At 41.5% G+C, this 20,361-nt stretch overlaps 1 protein-coding gene across 7 annotated transcripts in view; it reads left to right on the top strand.

Moving 5' to 3' along the window:
* The window catches only part of DENND1A (DENN domain containing 1A), a 287,266-nt gene that overhangs the window by 154,180 nt on the left and 112,725 nt on the right, over window positions 1-20,361 (top strand). For all 7 annotated transcript variants that reach the window (XM_059715740.1, XM_059715737.1, XM_059715734.1 and 4 more), the window contains 2 exons: window positions 3,749-3,849; window positions 15,667-15,712. In XM_059715740.1, coding sequence (XP_059571723.1) covers window positions 3,749-3,849; window positions 15,667-15,712 — 147 coding nt within the window. The remainder of the gene's footprint in view (window positions 1-3,748; window positions 3,850-15,666; window positions 15,713-20,361) is intronic.

The following is a 20,361-nucleotide window of genomic DNA, read 5'->3' as shown; positions in this document are numbered from 1 at the left end:
TCCTGATGAATATTCATTATGACTAATGACCTTAGGCAAATTTTACACATACTGACTTTCTTATTTTCCCGCTGAGTGTGATTTTGATAGGTTCATTTTCTTAACTTACACTTAAAATAAAGATTCACAATACCTCTTTGTTGTACACAGAATGTTTTAAAGATGATGCGAAATCAAATATGCATGTTTCATTGTTAGCCTTTAAAACACTGCCTAAAATGTATGCACATATAATATGCATATAGGATCTAATAGAAGTAACTCTCCCCAGTATGCATTTGTCAGAGGCAGTGAATGTTTATAGAACAGCTTTGGAATAAATACAGAGTTAAAGAACATAAAACACTTTCCTAAAAGAAAGACTTTGGGGGAGGAATTACTTGTGGAAATTGTCTCCCACATAATCCTTCCTTTGACTTGATTATGTGCGCTCTGATAACTAAAAGAGCTTTTGTAGATCAAGAAAACAAGAATTTTCATGATTCTTTTCAGGTATAAAAATATTATCAGATTAAAATCTGCATTTCTTATGCTAGAAGAATAAATGTAACTGTAGTGCTCTAGCCTACATGGAAATGTGACCATGTAACTACTAAATCAGTAGCTGATGATATGATGTGACATTTCAAAAGCTCGACTTTGTAAGTGACAAGTGATTTAACTGTCCTCACATTCCACTTCATAATGTATTAAAGGTTACAGGGAAGTATTAGTGTATAACATTAGTCTGAAGATAAGATCTGTGTCATTTTTATTACTTGAAACAAGATTTTGACATTAGCCTATTTAGGTTAAATGTTGATGCTACAGCTCTCCTTCTATGTCCCAAAAAAAGAGACTTGGAGAGTTGTAAATACATCAACAGTGAGTTTTAATTATTCAAATTGACTGATTCTTTTTTCCCGCTACCTGGAAATGTACTTACAGATGCAAAGGAGTACAGAGGAAGTGTTAGTTGAAGAACGGTATTCTCATCTCAGTGCATGGTGTGTTCTCTCTGTGAATTTCCATTAATATTAGTAGGCTTTAAATTCAAAAACTCCAGGCCTCAGGTTGAGAATATGCCCCTAAATGTGATTTTTCTTAAATATATTCATCTCGGCATTAAGGAACAGAAAATCTACCTTGATCATATTTGTGTTCATCCCCGTTTGCAAGTATGCCACTTGCACATGGAGATGAGCAAATAGCTTTAGAAAAATATAAGCCAATCTTTTGGCCAAACCCCAGATATTTAAAGGGCGTGGGTGCGCGTGTATGTTTAACGAGCACAACGGCGGACTAACCCATGGGCCTGTCGGAAATTCTTCAGAATTAGAACTTATTCGGTATACGTGCGGTGGTTTTCCCTTTCACAGTACTAATAAGGGATGCCAGCATGAGCACTGTGGACACAGTGCATTATTACTCCTCCATGGTGCACCAGATCCAGTGTGGATTTTGTGCTGGTTGCCACAAGTATTTTTATGGGTCATTAAATGCTGAGCCTCCCACCCTGCCCCCCATTGTCTCTTAGTAGGAGACAAGAAAATTCCTTCTAATGTTTTGCGTCTCAGTTAGAACTTGCTTCTAGAAACTGTCTTGTCTTCATTTTAAAGTATTTATAGAAAATGTTGTGTTTCCCCTCCTTTAGGCTGTTGCTGTAGTCTTTCTCCTTTACCCTTGTGATCAGCAGTAAGTGTGTGAATCTCAATACAGATTTATTGGAAAATAGAGAGCTTGAGACCCTAATAACAGAGACAGATGGATATTTAATGCCATAAAACAGGCAATGATTCATGTTCCATCAAATCTGTGAATGCTTTTCACAGGGCTACAGTATTAGGTTCTGTAACTACTGTAGATTATTTTAACTATAGTAATGTTAAATATTCTAACATCTCTTGTCTAGTGACAGAGTACAGTGCAAGGTTCTGGCTTCCCAATTCAGGGATTTATATCTCGGTCATAAAAGTCCACCGAGGGCTTGTATTTGGCATAAAAGGTCTCAGCCTGGGAGTGATTTAAAAAAAAAAAAAAAAAATTGAAAAAAATCCATCTGTATTTTTTTTGAGTTGTAAATTATAAAATCTATTTTTATTCACTTTCATGGTGGAAAAGCAACCATAATAAAAACAGCCACTCATGGGGCTCTTGCATCACTGTGGTTCTTGGGCTGCATCAAGGCGCACAGAGCCTCAGCTTCCCTCCAGAGAGTTTCAGCGGTTCCTGTTTTGCAGTCATAGCTTATCCAGATTTGCTTTTTCCCTGGACTGCAATAGATTTGAGTCCACAGGCTAAAAAAAGAGATGTGCTTTAAAATATATGCTCTGCCTCCATTCTTCATGCCCAGTCAGCCCCACTTTAACGCTAAAACCAGATTTTGTTGCTTATATAGTAAAAGTTATTCATGTGTTAAAACAAGCCAACAAAAACTGCATTGAAAGTACATTAAAGTTCTGGAATAAAACACAGGCAGAAATAGGTTCACAGTTGAGACCGAATCCCCCAACATGGAGGCCTTGTGGGACAGCCACTTACGTTTTGGTGTGCTATAGGATAAGCCTTAGTTTTATTCTTGAAATTAGATATGATGACCTGTTTGCTCCCCTAGATGATTTTCTCTGCCAAGCTCTGACTCCCTGTTGTATAATATAAGTGTAAGAGGTCTGTCCAGTTGCAAATGATTCAGCTGATGGGGCTTTTCCCGCTCCATTTTGGAGACTACTTGACAACCTAATAGATTTCAGCCAAGACACGTCTTGATATTCATCCTAACTTTTCCTTCACATCACTTTGGACACTTTTACACGTGCTGCGGGGGCTGGTGGGGGATGGGGTGTGGGGGGGGCGGCACTTTAATTAGAGCGCTTTAATTAAAGTGTCGCCATGTCTCACGTATCAGCATCCCCAAGCTTAAAAATGGTGGCGGAGGAGCTTGAACTGGGGTTGACAACACATTCCACGTTATTAGTGTCCTCAGTAAATGTCACCAATGTCCTCCTTACTTCTTTTCCAAATTATTAATGAAAGTTTTGAATGAGATTGCAGTCTACATTGGAACCATTCCTTCAGCATCCCACGAGGCTCCTCCCGTGGTTTGATTGCAGTATATCTTTACTACGAGTGGTCCTTCTAATTCTCGGTTTCTGTTGGTGTTAAAGCCTAGCTAAATTAATTTTTAAAGTAAGAGTGTGACCATCAGTACATGAAATCCAAGTAGATAAACTCTATTCTTTGCTTGCTTTGGTAATTCTAGGTAAAGTGACTGAGTTTTTATACGATTGTGTTTTAAGGGAACCCGTGCTGTTTTCACTGTGTTACCCTGCGCCCCTACCGGACTAGTGACACTGCCAGATTCTTCCCTCTATTTGTGTCATAATTTCATTACAGTGGTATGTTGCTTTATAGATAGTAATTGCCAGGATCAAGCTTTTTCTGCCTTTAATACTTTTCTATTTTTTCTCCCCTTTGTTTTCTTTCCCTGGTTTCTATTGTTTGTGGAAGACTCCGAATATTCTCTTCAGGTTTTGTTTGTTGAATGAATTATTGTACTCGGCTATTAACAAAATTAGGTCAAACAACAATCATCATTGTAAACCAGTGTTACTCCACCCACCAGCGGCCTTTGTTAAGAGTACACTTTTGTGTTGTGCAGTTGAGAGATTCAGGGACAAAAACACAGTAGATACTTCTGGTTTTTTGCTAGCTATTTCTTTTAAGCTTAGCTTGTGTCTTACTGATGATCTGATTTTAATTTTTCTTTCAGTTAACTGCCTGCATTCATGGGTCTGCAGCTATGCTCTACCCAATGTTCTGGCAACACGTTTACATTCCCGTTCTGCCCCCACATCTCTTGGACTACTGCTGGTAAGGCTGTATATCACTTAGACATGCAACAGTTTTATGCATCTCTATGTTTTAAAGCTTAAGTGTTTTTATGATTCAACCATTAATCTAAAAATAAATACGTATATTAAATAAGTGGCTGACCCAGTCAGTCAAATACAATGTTTTTGTAGCATACCAGTGCTGTTGTCTAACACAACATGTTCACATTGAATGCTTTATACAAATTTGGAATTGTAAAATACACTGTTACTACCTAGACTTTATTTTAGTATTATTTTTGGAATCAAAAATCCAACAAAAAAGGCTCCATCAGAAAAGACTCCTTTGCATTTCCTGTGGCTTTCCTGCTTTCAGGTTTTTGACTCATGCTGTTTAATTTTCTTGTTGTGACTTTTATTTTTGTTCAGGTGAGTTTACAAGGTGGTATCACAATTTACTCATAATTTGGGGGAATAGATATGGGTATGAGACTAGATGCATCTTTTCTTTGTTGTGCGTGCTGGTTTAATTGTCACCCTCCTTCTCCCATCACGCAGAGCATCAATTTCACTTCTCGCGTTTGATGGAAGCATACCGGTGTAGCCCAGAAATCACTAGCCAAATAACAAGTTGCAAATAGAAAGCTTTGAGACAGTGGTATGAAAGGCAGAGCTAGTTTTTGAAATGGTGTTGATTATAATTCTGTATCAGCCTTCACGATTTAAATAGATGTTTTAGCTCCAAGACAGTTTGCACCTGTTACAGACATCTCCACAACAGCAGGGAAGGACAATGATTTAAGGTTATCCTCAATGCTGTGTCAGTAAGCATCCAGCCCAGAGCTCTGAGCTCACAGCTCTGCATTTCATGATGCTTGGTCTTAAAGTTTTCTGTTTGTGACTTATTTGGCTTGTAATTTCTGTGCTATTCCAGCATGCTTCCCTCAAATTTGAGAAGTGAAATTGGACGTGATGACTTTTGTTGGGATAAGCCTGCTCTTGGGCGACCTGGAGACACAGAACCCAACCTTTGAACTCGCATGAGGCTGAGACAGGGATAGGGCGAAGTAGTCTCAGCCGGAAGAGCAAAGGGATCAGGATCAATACGCTTCCCAAATGGTGCTGACGGTGGGGCTGGTGTAATTTGGGAACCCAAAGGCTGTATCTACACAGCGGTCCAAAGTAGCATTCTCAAGTATGTGGCAGTGCTCCAGGTGAGCTGTCTCCGAAACTGGAACCCATGTAACCACGGTTGTACAGGGCTTTGAATAGGTCGAGTGGCACTGCTAAGTGACGGTGCTGATTCATCTGCCCCATGCTAATTAGCTTGCATTCAGTTGCACTGTCTCCAGGCCAGGGAGCAGCACAGTGTGCTTGGGGATGCTGCCGTGGGAGCGCAGGACGTGTTTGTGCGGTGGTGGCGAGAGGGAACCACAGGTCCTGAAGCATTCCAGGCTCATTTAAAGTGAAGCTCTACAGGGTGGGGGCTGCCTTCCTGCCCATCTGTACAGTATATCATGCTCCGGGGGTGATTTAAAAAAAAAAAAAAAAAAAAATCAATACACTGCTGTCGTAAGGGCCTGATGGAAGCTGAAACACAAAAATTAGACTATTCCAGCATAAAGGTGGTCCATACAACTTTAGTATGGCCCCTTGCACATATGAATTACGATAGGGTCTTCAATCACAGGAGCACATCGAATGCCACATTGTCAGCAGAGCCTCTGCAGCGTGGCTTTGTAAGACTGTCGCTTCCCTAAAATTTGCGTGATAATTTCATGCTGTTCCTAATCTCTTCCCCTTGCCTCTCTCGCTGGAGCCCGGCACTGCTCCTTGTTAATTTCTCCCCCAAGGAGTGAAGTGCAACTGCCAGAGGGGCACGGATTGCGGGCTCTGTGAATAGAAACGTAAACGCTGAAAAGTGCCTGGTTAACCCTGATTGTGGCATCCAGTAGAGCAGCTGCCAATCCTTTAGTTGTTATAATACTGAAAGCCAAAAGTCATGTTCCCTCTGTGGTTGGAGAGGGGTGTGAATTAAGAAATGCTCTTATTACCATAAATTCACACAAATACCAAGCAGCACGTGGCCGCAGAACTGTGGTGGGATGTGTCTTTGAATTCAAACTTCAGTCTCTACCCTTTGTTCTTCCGCTAACATGCGTTCGGGGTGGAACAGTGCTTACTCAGTAACAACAGACCATTCCAGCATGTATAACATGCCCGAGTGTTGTTTGGGGGGAAAGATAACAAAGTGAATGTTGAAGACATTATATGCCTTCCTGGCATATAATAGGCACTGGTGACATACAATACCAGGCTAGAATTCCTGAAGCAAAATGAATTGGAAATAGAGCTAATATGACCTGTGTATGCTTAGATCAGTGCCCTCGAATGTTTTATTTGCTAAATGCTGCTGCTTGCGTTGAGTTCTTTTGGATAGTCCACCCCACAATATATTGCAACAAAACAAATCCGTGGGTGTATTTGAACAGAAACAAAAGGAGAAACCCGGTGGTTGTTAAACAACAGCACTGCTTTTGGGAAGAGCAGATCATCTGCTCAAAATGCAATTTCATCGCCTTAAATGAACTTATGCGTCTTCAGCCAGTATCCATAATTGTCTTGAAATTGGAGCCTATGCTAATAACTTTATGATATTGTTCTTTATGACTTTTTCCCCGCGTTTTGAGGAAAAGCCTCTGCGGTGCTTCTGAGTAAGGAACCAGCAGGAATAACTAGCATTTTAAGTGAAATGCTAGGAGCCGGGAACATGTACATTTAAAGAAGGTTTGTTCCTCTGTGGATGATTTAAATGTTAAGTACATGCCTATGTCGAGGATACACAGAATGGAATCTAAAAACTATTATCTCCTGTAGAAATGAACCTTCAATTTACTCACTGCACAGGAAGGGCAGATTCTAGTCATTTTCGCTGCCAGCAGGTGCCCTTTCGATGCATAATGGGCTTCGCATGTGTAATTAACACATGAAGGCTGCTGCTGCCAGTTTTTTCTTCAGGTACATGCTGCTAGGAGTTTTCAGGACAACGGTGTAGGCCACAAGAGGCTTTTACACTGGGTTTGAAGATTAGGTATTCATTGACTTCCTGACAAAGACATGTTAAAAGGGGCTAAGACCAGACCCCACAGTTGGGAGCACAGGTGTGCACAAAGCAAACACATGGGCTGTGTACCCAAAGAAATAAAGGCACGAATAGCTGAGCCAGCCTGAATGGACTCTTTCATAGCGTTTCAGTTCAGCCTGCGAGTATAACGAACGAAACAGGCTGGTAGGCGAAAAGTATGATTTTAAAACCTATAATTATCAGGGAGACTCTAATTGCACATTCACAAATACAACAACCGATTATCTTAGCCTGATGTGAACTTTAATTAGAGTGGTAATCGCACACTGTAATTGTCTGAATAAATCAATTTAGCACCAATTTATGAGCCATAAATATGTTTCCCAAAATAGCTCCCATCTATTTTGTTACTGTGTGAACTTGGAAAGGTGATTTTGGCCATGAAAACAGATAAATCGACTTCTTCCCGTCTGCTGTAAAGCTGTGTTATTACTTATGGGCCTTTGCATCTTCGGGGAAATGAACTGGGATTGACGTTTATTTTTAAACTTCAGGGTTTTATTTTGATTTTAATTTTCATTTCAGTTCTTGTCTGGTTGTTTACTTTGCAGCTGTGACATAAGAATTTAAAAGAGCTGAAACTAAAGCAGATGGTAGAGGAAATTAAGGGAGTGAGACATCTCTCCAGCTCTAGTGAAATCTAAAAATTGTACTCGGAGCTTGTACTCCAGCAAGGCTCTCAACTGACTCTGTCGACATTGACTCCTCTGCTCGCTGCTCTTGAAGCTTTCTCTGGTCATTGTGACAATGACTGAGTAGTCTGAAGACCCAAGCACATCTACAAAAGGGGTTGGGGGGGACTGACCTTTGTGTCTATAAAGTACAATTAGCAGTCACTGAAAGCTTTCAGAATGGATCAGCACCCACCGAGTATTCACTTTTGATGGTTTGTTTCAGCAGAAAAATTCTCTACAAATGAGTTGAGTTGTGACATGCAGAAATTCTCTGTGTCATCACTTAGATTTCCTACGCTGTTTTGTCCAATGTTTCAGAATCAATTTTAAGACTCTACCACCCTCACTTTCCTGAGGAGGGGATTTGGGAAGAGCTGAAGCAGCTTGGAGGCAAAGTTTGAGTGGCACTTTTTAGGTTAAGTCCATTGTTATTAATAACTAAGTTTGAAGTTTTATTTTCCTCCTTTCCACACAAAGTTTATCCATGAATAAAAAAAAAGTTTGAGATGCAACAAAACGTCAAATATGTTTCACCAAGTCGGTCTTTCTTATCTGGGATGAGTTTGGGCTTTTGCTTGAATCTAATCTTTTTGGAGCAGCTGGAAGGTTGTATTTCAAGTCTACAACTTTGATTCCCAGCCTGGTTCGTTATCTCCTTAAATGTGCTCTCCAAATGCACATGCTTGTATGGCAGGGATTAACCAGACACAATATTTCTTTCCTACCATGTCCCCAATTACTGTCAAATTACAAACTCTAAAAAAAGAGACCTTGTGATATTGGATTCCATATAGTATCTTTCAAACGGTGATGCTGCCTTAAGGGGAGGCACCGGTACTTATGAAGTCTCTCAGAAAGCCTATGCTAAGATGGCATGTTAGGTGTTAACAAGAGAGATGCTCTTTTTTTTTTTCTTGTTAGTGTGGCACTTTGGATCTTGCTTGCTGAAATCACTTCTCTTTAAAACCCTGTTTGTGGCATTTCTTCACCCTCCGAGGGGAGGGACTGTTGGACAGTTCCTCCAAAACCACTTCAGTGTTGCTGAATCCATTAGAAGAGTGTTCAAAAAATACAATCCTTCTGCGCTCCTCAATGCCCCGCGGATAGCAGCACCCTACACCTATACCGCTTGAAGGGAACTCTTGTTTGCCCCTGAGGCTTAGGCAGCGACAGCACAACGCCTCCACTACTCGATGTAGTTTGTGATACTCTTCCATTTCTGGTGAAAGAAGTATGTTCACACTGAACAAGGCAAGCAGTGGATGGATGGATTTGGTGCCTGGGTGCAGTGGCTGTTCTTTTGCCAACACTTCTCAGACACTCTCACATGCTAATCTACCGGGCTGAGAGAGAAACAGCTACTGATTTCATTTCCCTGCATGTGTCCTTTGACCTGGTTTAGCTGCTGAACCATTGGCTGTGCCATTCACTTGCTTTTCACTCTCGTCCCCTTCTAATTTTCCTCTTTATGACCCTTATGAGGTTTGGGGTTTCATTTTTCCCCTCCCATCCTTTCTACCCACTGGTCTGTTGTGGTCTTTTTTTCCCAGCAGTTTTTTTCTCCTCTCAGATCCCAAATGCAATCGGTTGTGCTTCTTCATCTGGCTGGGGAGGGTAACCAGAGAGCAAGCACTCCCTCTGCTGCTCAGGGAGCAAGGGACTGAGTTCATGTCCGAACTAGGCATCGTGGCCAGTCTGGTTCTCCTCTGTGCCTGCACTAAAGGCCTTTGCGGTGATTCTTCTGGTTCCTTCATTGTATGTTTTCTAGGTTCTTCCTCTTTAAACAAATTCTAATACACTTTATTTTATTTGCAACAGCCATCCGAAAGGTTGGGGTCATATTTTGCCCCATTTTAATGAGTAGTTCTCTGGGGAATCAGTGACACTGCTTGCAAAGGAAAGCACCAGTTCATGGGCATATGGAGAGCAGATTAAGGCAGTGTTCACATGTTTGGACACCTACAGAGCTAGCGTGATGCACAGAAACCAGGGCAAGTGCTTGTTGCCCTGGAATAACTTGGCAAAGTCGCATAACTCCCTGGGCAGCAGTACATTATGTCTCTTCTTGATGTCAGTGGTTTTTAATCTTCATTTTGTATTGAATGGCAGTATTTTAAATATTTTTTTTGCACTTGAGAATAAATATCCCTCTATTTCACCTGCCTCTCTTCCAATTAGTAGTTGCCCACCTCTTGGGAGCATAATTAAGAGGTCTCTAGTTAGCCCAAGGAAAGAAATTAAACAAATTGTAAAAATGCAGTTATAATGAATGGGCAATGTATAGCCGTTAAGTCCACAATATCCATATTCATGCTTATGCATTGCTACTCTAATTATTTGATATTTACCTGTATAACTCATTTGATTATAAATAACCCTTTTCTCATTGGGAAACAGTGTAGCACAGTGGATTAATGGCCTACCTTTTCATTTCCAAAGATCCAGGCATGCGTTTTGCTTAAGCAGTAAATGTGTGTGCTGGAAATTAGTGCTTTTTAATTTTGCACTTAACAGATATTGGCTGCCACCAGGCAATTCTGTGTAATTGGTAGTCGTAGCTGTGGGAAGCCCCAGGACTAGAATAGCGGTCGTGTTGAACAATAGGTGAAAACTGAAGTGAGAGAGAGAATCTGTCATGTCTGCATCATGATTCAGAGGGACTAGAGCGTGTGAAAGCACATTTCTTCTATACCTGCGCCAGATGCCCTCTGCTGAAGCTCACCAGAGCCTTACTGGAAATTGCTGAAATATACCTGGCTGAACTGGGGAAGTATGAAAAATTGCTTAGTTTTTTCATGCTGTTAGACCTAAATAGGGGCTTGAAGGAGCCATCACAGTGTACTGAGACCATTTATGAGATGGGGTGATACTAGGCATCTAGATGTGCGATGGCAGGTGTTTATTTTCTAGTAGCAGAACACAGTTGACAATAGGGCTTTATATAAAGTCTTAAGCAGTCATGGCGTCCGATATGCTGTGAAAGAGAAGAGTCCAGGCTCAGTTAATTTGTTTCCTAGGAGAAACCTGAATGGTGGTAGAAAGAACGGACTAAAAGCACTCACAGCCGTTAGCAGAAAAGTACTTTGCAGTAGGTTTTCCTTAAAATGGTATATATTTTAAACGTGTTAATATGCTTTTTGGACAATAATCTCATGAGCCATGTGAGAATTTACTTGTGTATACCAAACGGCTGTGGTTTTGATGCATAGTCAGAAAACCGTTTCAAGTCCAAAATTCTATGGCCAGCAGTGAGAGACCTTTTGACACTGTTGTATGGAAATAATGCACAAAATTAAAGGTGTATAAATATTTCATGGCAGTCCTTCATGTTGTTCTTTAAACTTGGGGAACCATTATGATAATATGAGGAGGTTTTTCTTCTGCTCTTTGTTTCTAATTCCTGCTTCCCCCCCCCCCCCCCAATTTCTTCCAGTGACCCTTCACGATCTCCTTCCCCTGCTTATTCAGATGTCATATCGGGCTCTTCTCTTTACAATAAGTGTGTTTAATGTCACTCATCTTAAAAGAAAAAAAATGTCCTTGCCCCCATTTGTCTCTCCAGCTGCTCTCTCATCTTCCTTTCACCTCTGAGTTCGTTGATTATGCCGTTTGCTGTCTCCGTCTGCAGCTCTTCTCCTGCAACTCTGTCCTAAACCCTCTTCAATCCTGCTTTCGCTTTTGAAAATCCAGTGCAATGGCTGTCGCCAGTCTCCAACCTTTTCCTAGCTGGAGAGTCAACCAGTCTTCAATCCTGGTTCTCCTTGACCTGTTGACTGCTTCTGGTAGGGTGACTCTGCTCTTTTTCTTAAACTTGCTCTCCTTTAATACCTGTGACACTCCCATCCTTGTTCTTCTGTTTCTCTCTCTACTCTGCCAACGTGTCCTTTACAGCGTCTTCCTCGTTCCACATCCAACTTTCTTTAGGGGGTCCACTGCTTCTGTCCTTTGCCCCCTTTCCTTGCAGCATACCTTGCCTCTGGGTAGTCTTGCTCACAAACGCAGGTACAGACACTAGATCTCTGTGGATGACTTGTATGCTTGCCTCTACTCCAGACCTGTCTCCTTCCAACCAAATTGAAGTCTTTCTTTTTGACATCATCTCCTTGAGGATAGCTGCAGACATCTTCAGAGCCCACACCATCTCTTCCATGCCACTTCATTCCTTGATCATGAGGAACAGCACCACCAGCATTCCTGTTGCTCAATCCCCATTTCTAGGATAGCCAAGCTATGTCTACATTTTGCAGATCCCTTCTGTATCACATCTAAAATAAGATCGTCATTATTCATCCACACAACTTAGACTCGTGTCAGAGCTCTCGTCGTTCTGCATCTCACTTACTGCAGTATCCTTCATTCTGGCTTTGACAAATGCAGCCCTGCTCTGCTTATATACTCTGAGAAAGTTGCAGCATGCCTTGTTCTCCTGTTCTGTTTCTGTCTTCCTTTTCTTTCTGTATCTACAGTGGCTCTGCCTTCTCCATCCTGTTGAATGTGAGCAGTTTGTATTTCAGGGCTTTTCACAGAGTATCGCAAGTCTGCCTATCATCTTCCATTCACTGTTGAGATGATGTTGAATCCTGTTTCCGATTGGGCTGATACCAGCTTCCATTGCCCACTTGTTAAATTTTCAGCCAGGTGTTTCCATGCTGTTTCTCATGCTCCCTGTCACGTCTCAGGGGATGGTGGGAATAGGTCCTTGTAAATGCCTGCAAAACGTATGCATTCTCCTCCATTCAGTTTCTCCTTTCCCTACGAAAGACTCGACTGTTGTTTAGGTATCCGGTGTGTGGAGCTCACTGCCTATCAGGCCAACTAATATTGTCCCATTGTTTCCTTGTATTCCCTCTCTCCTTTTCACTGTTCGTACTAGTAATTGTAAGTGCTTTGGACTAGAGACTGTCTTTTTGTTCTGTGTTTATACATCACCTAGCACAGTGGGTTTCTGGGCTGGGATTGGGACTTCTAGACATTATGGTTAAAAAGTTAGTAGTCGCACATTAATCTTGAATGGTGCCATTAAAAGCAGGTAGACTTTCTCCAAACAGCGATACCTATTCAAGTGCTCTGTTTCTTTTGAACTCAGCCCCTCAAGTTTAGTAAACTGAACAGGCAATTCATCACCTAGTTATTTAATTCAAGATGTCTTGGGCTGTATCTTTTTTCCAGCATCTCAAAATCTCACTTGTTGGCAGTTGATTGCAGCAGTCCTGTTATTCTTATTAAATATATTATTCTCCTCAGCCTTTTGTTGATTGACTGTGGAAGATCGAAAGATCGACATGGTACAGTTAATTAACTTTTACAAATTTGAGTTTTTCTATGCACTCTGACAGGCTGTGCTTCTGGACACATTAATAAATGGCCAGTTTTCTGGAATACTGCGCCCTTCCTGCTTCCTTTCATTACATTAGCCAAGGTTCCACTAGATGAGACATTTGTAGTCTTAAGACTTCCTGCCGAGGTTCAGACTTTGTATTTTTGACATTGAAGCTGTCGTGTTCCTGAAGCTACTTAATTAGAAACACATTTATTTCAGTGTATACTGGAGAAGGCTTGGACAGCACAGCCGGGCACATGGGGAAGTTGAGCGTTTGTGCAGCTGGCAGCTAAACGAATGGTTTACACTTTGAGTTTAAAATTGTTGGACACTTTCTTGCCCCTGGAATGTGGCCATTAGAAATAAAGCAGTATGTGTAAAGGACATCTCTATTTCCCACAATTAAAGCATACCAGTGACAAATAAAATACCCTCCAGTTTGATGGCATTAACCTGTAATGCATACACCTCATAACACTGCACAAGTTAGTGTTCAAGGGCATGATTTCAAATACTGCTTCTGACCGCTAGGTCTCCCAATGAACCAGAAACCCCAGAGTTCTCCCTGCGCTAAAGAAACGAAAGGAGAGAGTTACTTTCTAGCAAGTGGATAGTTTTAAATTGCTGTGTTGGAAAACACCAGGGTGGGATCATTCTTATGGCTCCCAAAAATTTAGTAATTCACAATGTGAAATCGAACACTTCAGTGAAAAAGTTAAGTTTGTAGGATACTGAAATTTTTATGTAGAATGTCTTTTTACAAAGTGATTCAAAGTTTTGATTGTAGACTTCCTAGGGCAGGGGCTACCTCCATCTTCTTAGCAGCTAGTACAATGAGGGCTCTTGGTTTTCAGTGATGGTGGTGAGGAAAAGTTCCCGTATAAGATTTTGGTAGTTTTTTTTCCCATTAATGCTGCCAGTGCAACATTTTTGAGCTGCTGTCTGCTCTTTCATGAGAAGGCAACATAGTAGATTTTGAGTCAAGTCACTACAATGACATCTCTCTCCCTCTCTTCACGTAAGATGAGAAGAACGAACCTTCTTCAGTAAATCTACAGTCCAAAATCAAATGAGGGGTCATTTTACCCAGTCCAGAGAGGAAAAATGATGTGTGCCCATGTCCTTTCAATTTAATAGACAGTCTGTTTACATTGGAGGGATCAGGAATGAAAATAGAAGCTTTCCCAGCTTAGTTGACTGGGAGTCCTCCAATAAAGCTAGATGTGCTAGATACTGTATGCCAAAAGATCATTTTCCCCTTCAGGGTCTTTTTTGTATTAACTTGTCCTGTTCTGACTGCTGTCAATATTTTCATCAGGACAGAAAGTGGAACAGACCAACTTGTTGCCTTAACGTGCTGCATGATATCGGGAATTACACACCCAGATCTGGGGGCAGATACTTGCTCTTAGAATCTGTTCACGTATTAATACAGTGCCTTTACGCCAAATAGTTGTTGCCAACTTATATCTTTTGGAGGTCATGGGGACTCTGGAATCATCTCCTAGTTGTATCCAAAGACTTTTTCTTAAACATTTCTAATGTGTGGGTGTCACTTACCATAAGAATCTCTTGAATTCAGAAGTTAATATTAAAATGCTCTCTTTTTGTAATGCATATACCCAGGGACTTGATGGCCAGTGTCACTGGATGATGCATATAAAAGTAAATCAACACATACTACTCTGTATGGATGACCCTCTACACCGGGGTGGGCAAAATACAGCCTAGCTCATGAGGCCACTCTATCCGGCCCACGGGGGCCCCTAAATAATTTGGAAAATTACTATTTCTCTGCCCTTAGTTCCTGTCAAAAAATGACAGGAACTAAGGGCAGTAGGACCCAGGGGAAGCCTAGAGGGCTCCAACAACAGCGGGGCCTGCCTGGCCCCGCTCCCGCCGCCCAACTAGAAGCCCCAGCCCCAGGGGCTGCTTCCCCCCTGCACTCAGCTTTTCCCTGGGCTCCTTCCCTGCACAGAGAAAAGCGGCCCTTTGCCCACCCCATGGCCAGCGCCCCGTGCTGCAGGCACTCGCAGCCTGTGCGGGGCTGTCTGGAGCAGGCACAGGCAGCCCCAGGCAGTCTGCGAGTGGCTGCAGCACAGGGCGCCGAGCATGGGGTGGGGAGGGCTGCTTTCTCCTCTCCTTCCCGCACTCAGCATTGCCTTGTAACCCGGCCCCACTGCCAGGCTGGCAGTGGGGTGGGTTACAATCTGGTGCTGAGAATGGGGGAGAAGTGGCCCCTCGCCTGCCCCTTGGCCAGCACCCCATGCCACAGCTGCTTGCTGGGTAAGCATCCCTCCGCCCAAAATAATTGCCTGCCCCTGCTGTACACAATACCACTAGAAGACTCTGGGATCTACAGATATCCGGTGTTTTAGTTCTGGATCTCTCTGTGTATGCACTGAGCTGCATGCTGGGAATTCTCTGTTTGTTTAAAAATGGAACAAAATACAGATATTTGTTTGGTATTTAACTGCTATTGTTTAGGTGCTGCAGCTCTACCATGCAAGCTGTAACATGAATTTATTAAATAATGAGAAACATTGGCTGAAAATGAAGAGATGGATATATTTTTCAGTTCAGAATCTGGATTTTTGTTTTTGAATGAAATCTAACCCTGTATCCAGTATCTGCATTGCAGCTGATCTTGGAAGCAGTGTCTGTTAATTATCTTTGGCATTATCAGAATATAAACCAGCTGTTTGTTTTTCTTTGCAGTGCCCCAATGCCCTACCTCATTGGAATACACTTAAGTTTAATGGAGGTAAGTCTTCCTCGCCAGCTCTGAGTAGTCTGTATTTTTGTGATTTAGTCCACAGTTCAAGTGGTTACATATGTGTTTAACTTGAACTTTAAATACGTGACTAATCCAGCTAACTGGAATTGGTTGTGTGATTTACACATTTAATTTTAATGTTTGTATCACAAAGCTTTACTTAGTTATTTTTGTAGTCCTTTGGGTAAACTGCCTTTGATTCCATTTTCAAGCCAGATTCAGCAACTGGGGCATGTGGCATCCATCTCCTCACCTTGTGTGGTGTGAAGCTTATTTTATTTAACCAGCTTGCCACGACTGCATGCAACTGTCTGGAGGGGCAGTTTGACTTCAGTAACATAAATAGGGACCAGGCTGTACTTTGCCTTTTCTAGACTGTTATAGAGTAGTCTTATTAGATTAACACTCAAAAGTTGTACAAGTGGGTAGCATCTGTGTTTCCAGAAGGTGTTGGATGGGAATATTTTACTCTTGGTCATTCATGCCCTGTAAGAGGGGCATTTGAAAAACATGTCAGTTCTGGAAGTGGGGACAAGTTTTCTGTGGTTGGTGTTCAGAAAGCATGCAAGCCTCAGCACGGGTTAGGATTTTCCAAGCTTGGTGTTTAAGGAGCTACCGGTGCTCCGTACCTCTGTAAACTGTCTCATTTGTTGTATGTCTTTAAGCACTCAAGTTTGAATGTGTGAGCTGTGCTGTACACTGTCTTACAGCGTAGCAGGCACTGAGATACGTACCACATAAAATAGTATATGATACAGGAACATTTGGAATCTACATCAAAACCAACCATGGGTCACGGATTTCCTTGCCCCTGTACGTCCTAGCAGGGATCATCCAGGGTGGTGTCCTCCCAAGAGCCATAGATCCCTGTGCTTGTACTACTTTATAAAGCTCTATCATGCAGGGCAGCAACTCATAAACAGTTTCTTATAGTGGGTCAAATGGAGTCTGACATGCACGTTCCATTTTAAAGACCTTTAAAGTTGCACTTATTTGCTGAAAAGCAGCAAATTCTGTGGGCCCTGGAGCCGCTCTCACTTTTAAGTTAAAACTGTATTCCAATCCTTATCTTGCATATGATCTCACGCACTTGTGACAAGGAAACAAAACCCAAACAGTGTATTTTGAATCCATGCTCAATCCACCACACCTTGCTTGAAGCTAGAAGCCAGGAGATTGGGAATTCTCATCCTAGCTGGTTAAGCAAGTCATATAATCTGTGCGCCTTGGTTTCTTCATCTCTAGGACAGGGATGATAACAACAGGCATATTGTGAAGGCTGATGTTTTCACAATTTTATTTAAAAAACATGCCATTCAGGCATTAAATAGCATTTTAGTTACCACACTAGAGCCTACAGCTGTTGATACTTTTTCCCCAAGTACAAGAATGGACTCACCCCTCCAAACCCCCTCTCGTGAGTTCCTGAAAATGATCTACCATGTAAATGTTGTTCTTATGTTGTAGCTCAGGGGTGGGCAAAATGCGGCCCGGGGGCCGGATGCGGCCTGCCAGGCCATTTTATCCGGGCCACAGGGCCACTAAAAAATTTAGAAAATTAATATTCACCCAAGGAACCTTGTCTGCCTATATCCTTAGACCAACACGGCTACAACCTAAACCCCTAGAAAATTAATATTTATCTGCCCCTGGCTGCCTGTCATGCGGCCCTCCATGGCTTGCCAAAACTCAGTAAGTGGCCCTCCGCCCAAAATAATTACCCACCCCTGTATAGCTGATAGGTCTCCCTTTCACTTATAGAAAAGATTTACTAACCTTGTTGTTCTCTTATAGTTCTGTGGTAGAGCCGGTGGGAAGGGAACAAGTTGTACTGTAGATTGCCTTTTTAATTCATGTGTCTGTTGTTTCCAACAATGACCAGTGCCAGATGGGGATAAAATGATGCACAGAATGAATTAAAGAAAGGATTGAGGGGGTGCCCAGTTTAAGATCAATGAGTCAGATTTCCTGACTGTGAGGAGTGGGCCTGACCCTGCAAGTTTGGATATCAATTTTCTAAGTTTCAGAAGCATTTGCATCCAGTATCCTGGTTAGGATGAGGTGCATCATATTTTCCTGTCTTGGGAGAAATATTTTGTTTTCCTTTTCCTTGTAAAAGACTTCAAGTCTCACCGTGGAACATGCGATCTGATGCATTTGATCAGCTAGAACCAGATCCCCCCCCATTTAGAACTCAGCAGAGGAAGCCTTTCTTCCTCAGAAGCTAGACAGGATATGCATACGATTTACTTCTGTCTGTAGATGGATTTTGATGCCCCTCATACTGCTAAAAATACTACGTTGATTGGTTGACAGCACAAGATGGTGATGAAGATTAATGGGTGATCTTACAGTGAGGACATAGATTTGTTTCCTTGTCCTGTGCAAGTGCAACCTGCATACATTCTAGATTTACATGACATTTAACTCTCTCTCAAACACTCGGATAGTACAGAGATGGAGCCATGTAAATATCTAAGGGGAAAAGATTGGGTTTAGTATCTGACGTAGCCAGATTGCTTTCAAATAGCATGCAGGCATATTGGCAAAGCCCTGGTATTTAGGGAGCCTGTCCTCTATTAGCTCCTAAAGGTACATTGTTTGTGTCTAAAAGGATTCAGTTCATCTCCTGGATCTCTTTGCCATTGCCATTAAAAAGCCACACACACAATAGGCTATTTGATTTATTATTTATTTGTAAGTAAAAGTATACTTTCTCTGTGCCCAGGCCAAAGGAAGATGGACTTTTGTCAAATTAGGCCATTATTGTAGTTTATCTGTTGTTCTGGTTCTGCTGCTGAAAGCCCATTCCCCTTTGTTGTGCCTTTCTCTATACATAGAAAAATGTATTGAACCTTACAGTTCTCTTAGCAAAATACTGTAGAAACCAAATACTTCCTTGTGTCCTAGCAATCATGAATCATTAAATGTATTCATTAGGACAATCTTTCTAAAATTAAATAAGTTTAAAAAGCAATTAAAATGATACTCTAATTGCCTAATGATTTTTATTCAGAGCAATACAAAATAGTTTATAAAAAAGTAGATAAATTGCATCCTCTGTGTCTTGCAAAGCATTTGACACATGCACTTTATGGTAGCAAGGCAAGGCCCCAAGACTAGTCTTGCATTTGGGTTCAGGCAGGTGGATCCTGAGCCTGTGTGGGATCCATGGAAGGCACTGAGGCTCCACATAGGTCAGAGGTCTGTCCTGGCAGCTCCGGCAACCAAACCGGACGTTACTACAGGCAGGGTACCAAATTACTTGGGTGAGAGCCTACTGCATACAGATGTAACTAAGGTGGAAATAAAAGGCTAAAGCATGGTTAACTTGGAACATAAGAATTGGCTTCCTTGTTAGAGCCTATTTCCTTTAAAGTACCACTGCATTTTTTTAAGTTAATCTTCCCCTTCCCCCAGCTTAAATGTTTTTTTAAAAGATACCCACATTTTCTGCCTCTAGAGACCTTTCCAAACAGCCGTGCACCTGAAAGTTAGCTGTGAGTTTTGGCATTGTTGGCGGAGCAGTTACTTTAATGAAAAATGACAATTTTTTCTTATGATTAAAATATCAAACGGATCCATTGACTGTTAAGTCTAATTTGCTGTGACTGAAATGTTCTCCAGTGAGATAAGATAATCTCCTGTTATAGGGCAGAGAGCTCCAGCTGATTTATGAGAGAAAATCTTAGTAGAAAATACAGAACTGTGTGGTGCTGTTATTTTTCAGCCTTTCTATCATCACCTAGTTAGTCATTCTTTATAAGATTTCCATTTAGCAATCCATAAAGGAACTTCAAAGAAGACTGAAAGTTTATAAGCTGTTAGATAAGCAAGGCTTGGGCTATTACATGAATAATAGAGCTCACTTACGGCACTAATCAAATTCATATTAGACAAAGATAAGTAAGTAGTACTGATAAATAGCAGCGAGATAAGAAAATGGAACCATCTCAAATGAATTTGTCCCATCTTCAGTCTTCCGGTTTTGTTACTAACCCTATATTAAATGTTATTTGGGAATTTGTGATGCATTTAGTTGGCCAGTGTGTTGTAAGTAATGCCCAGCTTAGCTGGCAGCCTCTGCACACTGTGTCATAGGACAGAATTGGTTTTAGTTCCCATTTGTGTAGCTGAGGTTATTAGTGTGGCGGTGCTGATGGAAGAGGAATACCTTTGACCTAGTGGAATACTTACTGGAATTGAAACGCATGTGGTTTCATTTAAGCATTTGGGGATAGTCCTATGTAGCAGTCAGATTCTGAATGGTTGACAGTGCAATCTTCCATTCAAGGCTTTCCACAATTACAGAAGTTATACAATAATGCATCTCTTAGTCGTGCTTGATTCAGGGCACAAAACTAATATTTGCTTAGAAAGAAAGCCAGTGGCAGCATAAAAAAAAAAGACAGTTCTGTACCTTTAAACTGTCATCACTAGACCGTCTTCATCTGTAGTAGAAGTAAGCTACATTGGCCAAATTCATGGACATTTAGTTTGTATATAAAATATTTCAGTTGAATTTATCAGCAAGAGAAAAACGCTATTTTCTTTTGCTGCCCCCAAGCAACATGGGCCATTACCAGCATTGCAAATCCTGCATCTGTTCAGTGAAGCAAACGGTTAGTTTCAGCCCA

Source organism: Alligator mississippiensis, chromosome 12, assembly GCF_030867095.1.
Source record: "Alligator mississippiensis isolate rAllMis1 chromosome 12, rAllMis1, whole genome shotgun sequence".
Lineage (NCBI taxonomy): Eukaryota > Metazoa > Chordata > Crocodylia > Alligatoridae > Alligator > Alligator mississippiensis.
This window is presented reverse-complemented; position numbering and strand designations above follow the sequence as displayed.